We start from the raw sequence: 6196 nt of genomic DNA, 5'->3' as shown, positions 1-6196 counted from the left end.
TCGGTACCCCTCCGCTCTGCAACTCCGGGAGCGGAGTTGGGGAAGCTGCTGTCGAAATCAAAGGAGTTGCGGCTTCCCCGCTCCGCAGATTCCCGGAGCGGGTGATTACCGAACAGGCCTTTAAGTCTGCCCTGCTTAGATGGTGGAGGTTGTTTCAGAGGTTATTAGGGGGCTTGTCCCAGGTTCAGAGAAAAATGGAGTGAGGCGACTGAACATCGCTTCTGACCCCGCTATATTTCCATTCAAATCACCCACAACTGTGACGCCGTTATATATATATAATCTATATATTTACAGAAACTACCCAAACATATATGATGATAGAAAACACATATACAAGATATATACGATCGGATTGACGAGCCGGAAGAAGAAGAAGAAGGCGGCAAAAGCCAAAGAATACCTACTCTCACCCTGTGCAAACCAAACCTCTCCTCTCTCTCACACACACACTCCCTCTCTCTAACTAAACGAAAGAGTCAGTCTACCCAGCCCATCTATCACATCCAGGTCCCTCACCATCTCACGCCCGGAGGTCGAGCCCCGGCCGAACTCCCTCGCCGGCGAGCTGCCGTGGCTCCGGCACAAGTTCCAGCTCCGGTGCGCCTTGTTCCCCTTGCCGGGTCGGGGCTCGCAGCTCTTGCTCCGGCCGTAGCTGGTCGTCCGCTTGAAGCTCAGGTGGTCCAGCGTCTCGCGATCAGAGTCCGACAGCGGGCTAGGGCACGTGCTGCCATGGCCGTTGTTCATCGGCGACGTGTTGTGCCTGGTGGCGTCTGCTTCATGATGCGGCGGCTCTGACGATGACGACGGTCCTCCCTTGCGGGACCGGGACCGTTCCCGCCTTGTCGACTTGTTGTGGCCGTAGCCTCGGCTCTTCACCTGGAGCACCAGGTGGTGGAGCAGCACCACCAGCTCCAGCATGTGCTCCTCCGTCTTGGCCTTGTCGGCGTGGTGCAGCGTCTGCACCCGGGTCACGCTGTGCCGGGAGCCCGATTTCTCGTCCATGTCACTCCTGTTACATCATCAAGTCAGGCCATGTTAGCAAACGAGTGTATAAGCAATATTGTCGATGAAATTCAGTGGTCATGATATTTGTGGAGACTGGGGACTAACCCGAAGTTTGCCCACTCGCCGACCCATCCGAACCCTTGGTGTGCTCTGGTAAAAGTACAGAAACCGTGAGTTTTGGAAAGAGGGACGAAAACAACTTGATCGTTTAAATCAGATTTTTATTTTGTTTGTGAATAAGCATCGGAAATCAGAAGGATTGGGGTACCTTGTTGTATTTTCTGCTATTGGCAGCAGCCAGCGGAGGGTTTTCTGCATTTCAGCTTTGATTTGAGATACAGAACGCTGCAGAGAATTAAAAAAAAAGGGGGGGGGTCGCAGTTAGTAATACGCTTCGATGCGTCAACACTAGCAACAACAGAATCAGGTCCTTAGTTCTTGTCAAGAAAACATAAGCAAAATGCCTATCACATTCTATGACATTCAAAATGCCTGCTTCTTCGGATATTTGCTCCTTTGGATATGTTGCAGTTACGCTCCCCATGCAGACAACTGAACTTTCAGTGCTTAGAACTGAATCATGGCTATGGACACACACACAAAAAACAGCACTCTGCTAGTGCTAAGCTTGATCCACCGGTTTTAAATTTCTACTACAGATCCACGCGCACATATAAGTAAGAAAATATTCTTCAGAATTGTGCAAGACAAACCTCCTCATCTTCAGGTTTGACTGATTGCAACCGTGGCCGCAGAGCTGACTTGACTGTTTCTGGCAGTCCATGGTACAAGTTGTCCCTAGCGCTAGGAGGAAGAGAGAGCGGCCGAGAAACCTGCATACGTAGACAACAGAATGAGAACCCTATGCCTTTTCATGTTTCTTAATCAATGACATATCGCAAATAGAAGGCTAAAGAGTATAGACTGAAGCATGTAGACTTGGGTGATACCGACAATATATGAACTTCTTTATTTCAAAAATGACTTTCCAATTGGTATTTTGCAGCTAGGAGACAGACTGATATTTATTACAGACTACCATCGAATATTTTGCTCACCGGAAGAAAAGGGAAATAAATAAATGCATGGTTCATCAACAAAACGGAAACAGTTTCGTATACAAATAAGAGGCCACCATGGAAATTGACTTCATTAAGGAAAGTAGTGCACTAAGCAAGCATGATAAACACCGCGTGAGTCGTCAAATTGACTTACTATATTTTCAATTTGGTTGATGATGTTAGCATAATGTAGTGCCAGACCACAGGCACCTAGCCTTTTGCTCTGACCTTGCTCCATGAAGTCCGTACCTACAGGAACTGTTTATTCAGAGAAAGGCGTCAGGATATTGTCAGATACATTTTGTGGGAACAATAAAGCAGCCAATCGATAGTTAGTTACCAGCTTCACCGAATGCATCCCGGATTTGTTTATCCAGAAAAGTGACGATATCAACAAGCTTTTCCACAACCTGGATATAGAATAACACAAAACACTGTTATCATCCTTCAAAAGAACGAAAAGGCAATACGTGAGTAGCGCATTAATCAAAAACTGTCGCAAAAGAACACTGCCAGGCATAACCCAACAGACAGAATTACAGAAGGCCAAGATATAAAGTAATGAAGTAAATGGGGATGAAGATAATTACATCCTCCAAAGGTCTGGACCACAAGGATTTCTTCTTCAAAGTTTTCACAAGCTTCCTTTGGCGCTTTAGTTCACTGTGCAATATCATAACGCTCTCTGCAAAGAACAAAATTGAATACAGTAAATACCCTTTAATGGCAAACTCGCAGTACAGTTTTAGCATCTACTGAAGTTCTTTAAGAACAATGTCATCAGTCTGGCAGTACCTCGCCTGGCTGCTGGTACAGACTCCTCTTCATGAAATTTCCTTTGAAAATCCTGCTCAAACCTATCCAGCGCGTGCAATTCATGGTAAAGCTCCTGCACGCCATAAATGGTAGCTATTTAGTGGTTCAATAATTTCAAGAAATACAATAGCTATGATAAACGCTCCATAAACGGTAGAATTATTATCAAGTGCAAGCACCTCCCAAAGTATATAAATGTGGAAATCAAGTAGAACATACAGAAGTGTTTTGAGCCAAGCTAATCAAATGCTGGACGGTAGTTCCGATATGCTCTTTTGAATGATCCTGGGGCATGGAATCTTTCGTTGATCTGCACAGCAGAGTAACCCATAGTGTTCAGAATAAGAGGTGCTGATAAGATGGTAAATAATGACATGTCGAAATGAAATGCATAATTCTCAGAAGCATACTTCTCAAAATAGCGTCCCAAGTTATGCCATATGGGGTCTTTACACAGGTCACCAAATCGAATTACTTCTCTTGAAAGGATGGCGAGTTCTTCCCTGTTAGGTTCCATTTAAAGTTCACATCAATAACGTTTATAGTAAGAATAATTTCAAAAATAAAATGAAAAAATACTTTTAAACTAACCATACCTCTTGTCGATAGCAGCAATATGCAGGAGCTCGCTGGGATCTGAGGAGATTAATATCCGCACGCCATCTGAATGCAAGATTTCTTCCTTGAGTTCTCTTATATTATCGTCAGAGCATGACCTCCACAAATTGGAGGCTTTAGCTATTGTATTTGCGACTTCGAACGCCAGAATCTCGACTTTATTTCCTCGGGTGGTTCCCCCGTAGAGAAACCCACTGCCGTGATTCAAACTTGCGATGCCGCTGCCAAGGGTGTCTAACACCTCAACGGCCTTTTCCAGGCCGGCGATGCTGGCTCTTCCTATGAATGTGCCTGGTTCTGATACCTGGTATGAATAGTATGTTAGAGGCAATGGGAAAAGGCTAACGATGTATTTTCAGCTCTCAGGTATGAACGACAAATTGGAAATATACAGAGTTATAGCACAGAGCAAAGGGGAGAAACAACAGCCATATTGTCCCCTTTATAAGAAACAATGACAGGTGTTAGCTTGTATATAAGGAAACTAACAGAGGAAGACTTCTATATATCTCAAACTGACTATGCTGGACCTGCTTATGTGGTTGCAAAACTATGAGGTACTAACACCATGTTGCTATTTCAGTGATCTTTCCCAATCTGAAGCGCGTGCTACTGCTTTAAGGCTATTCCATAACCCCTTCCAAACAAGAAGTTGTGCTACAGAAGATGATCCTTGATGCTCACTGGCCAGATGAAAGTAGTTGTGCTACTGAACAGATGCTACCAGAACAGTGGAGACATGGCCATCTACGACTGACTGACGGCGCTGAACTCCTTTAACCAGATGCTCGAGTTTTGACAGTCCTATATCATTCACTGCTTATCCAAATCATTTCGACAGCAACATACGCCGGCATCGCTTCATTTTTTATCGGATTTCACCATCCAGTGCTTCCTAGTGACTGCAAGTCAACTCGGCAAGTTCCGCGATTCGCGAGAAAATCAGAGTGCAGTATGCCAGTGTCTCAAGCACCATGGATAGCATCGAAGAAGCGGTCAGCAGCAGCAGCCGCAAAGATGGAAGTTTCTGTCCGGGTCACTGGCTTGACCAGTCCAAGGAGCAGACTTATACTATGTGCTGACAGCAACCCGAATGCAGCAGATTAAGCAAGCTCATCTCATCTGACGAAGAGGAATCCATCCGTGCGCGACCAGGCCTCCGGTGTGTGAATGAAAAAACAATGGCCGCCAAGATTGACCTGGCGTTGCGTTTGGACTCTGCCTCCTGTGCCACCAGTTCCCCTGCTCCGGCGAAGGCCCGCCGACTGATTGATTGATTCCCCAATCGAAATGTTCCGTCGGAACAGCTTGTGTGCGGAATCAAACCAAATTCTTCGTCTGGACGGAGTAATCTGTGCTGGAGACGTCCGGCGCCATGGCCGACCTGCGCGGCAGCTTCACCTGAAACAACTGGCCATGGCGCGGGCATGGGCATGGCAGGCTTCCCTGTGGCGTATGCTCCGCGCAGATTGGAGCGCGTGCTGCAGTTTCTGAAACTCTGTTCACGGTCTGCTCTGCTCTGCCTGACGAGAGGCGGATAAGGGGCTCGTCGCGAAACCGGAGGTCTCTGCCGCGGCCGGCGGGCAGTGCTGCAGATGGGCGGCCGGACGGCGAGCACGGCTCGGGCTCGAGGGGAAAGAAACAGACGAACACAAACAGGTGGGGTGCGGCGGAAGAGCGGGCGGGTGGGTACCTTGTGGGGCTTGTGCGGTGGCGGGATGGCGATCTCCCCGGAGTCGAAGTCGGTGGGGCCGTAGCGGCCCCGGCGCGCGTCGAAGACCGCCCCGAGCGCCTGCTGCTGCTGCTGGTGGTGGTACGGCTGCGGCTGGACGGAGCGGCCCTGCGGCCGCGCCGACCCCTCCCGCTTCTCCCGGCTCGAGAACACGCACCCCATGGCGCCTCTCTCGTCGGTCGCCGGCGTCCGGCAGGCAGGTGGAGCTGGGCGATGGAGTCCGTCCGGAGTGGGCGGGGCAGTGGCGCGGGATTGGCTGGGTGGAGGGCTGGGGAATGGGACGGAGAGGCGAGACGAGGAGAGGGGAGGAGGGTGGGAGTGCTGCTCTTTGGGGCTTCCTTTGGCGTCGCGGTCGTCGCCGTCGTCGTCGCTCCGCTGGGGTGGTCGCCGTCGCGTTGCGTTCGCAGCCTTTGACTTGTTCCCTCGCTCCCTCCCACAATCCTATTCGGCTATTCTCTTCCCACCAGGAGAGAAGAAGCAGCCGCTTTCCCACCTCGACCCGTCCTCACATCACACCCTTCTCTCTACCTTCCTTCCTTCCTTCCTTTTTCACCCTGCCTTCACTACCGGGCAACAGCTACTCCACTCCTTGGGCTGCCGAGTAGTTTCATCATACTTCCACCGTCCAAAAGTTGTGCTTGTGCCTAGGAAGGTTCTTAAGAACTCGGTTGATTCCACAACCCATATCATTTCATAAAGTACGAACCTTAGGTAAACACTCGCATGTCCGACACGTCGTGAACCTTTGCTCCATGACGCGGTCAAGAGCAATGAACCCGGAAAACACATGCGGAAAACAGCTCTTGTTTTTGTTGTGCGAATGCTAAGCCTGTCTTCCAGGAGAGGTTCGGACCGGTGGCGACGACAGCCAAATATTGCTAGGGGCGAAGGGCAAAATCATAGTACTGTTCTAGAGGAACGGGCAAAGTTTCCAATCTAAGCTCTCACTAAAAAAATCCAT

At 49.1% G+C, this 6196-nt stretch overlaps 1 protein-coding gene across 1 annotated transcript; it reads right to left on the bottom strand.

Moving 5' to 3' along the window:
- Nucleotides 1–245: 245 nt before the first annotated feature.
- LOC119340347 (protein PSK SIMULATOR 2-like) lies at nucleotides 246–5650 on the bottom strand. Its single transcript, XM_037612248.1, has 12 exons — nucleotides 5197–5650; nucleotides 3482–3807; nucleotides 3296–3388; nucleotides 3105–3195; nucleotides 2865–2958; nucleotides 2660–2754; nucleotides 2410–2479; nucleotides 2224–2327; nucleotides 1722–1841; nucleotides 1277–1353; nucleotides 1114–1158; nucleotides 246–1012 (listed from the first exon to the last, which is right to left on the bottom strand). The coding sequence occupies exons 1-12, from the start codon at nucleotides 5395–5397 to the stop codon at nucleotides 463–465; spliced, it is 1866 nt and encodes a 621-aa protein (XP_037468145.1). The 5' UTR covers nucleotides 5398–5650; the 3' UTR covers nucleotides 246–462.
- Nucleotides 5651–6196: the final 546 nt, after the last annotated feature.

This window comes from Triticum dicoccoides, chromosome 7B (genome assembly GCF_002162155.2).
Source record: "Triticum dicoccoides isolate Atlit2015 ecotype Zavitan chromosome 7B, WEW_v2.0, whole genome shotgun sequence".
NCBI classification, from domain to species: domain Eukaryota; kingdom Viridiplantae; phylum Streptophyta; class Magnoliopsida; order Poales; family Poaceae; genus Triticum; species Triticum dicoccoides.
The sequence above is the reverse complement of the archived record's forward strand: the minus strand, read 5'-3'. Positions and strand labels throughout refer to the sequence as shown.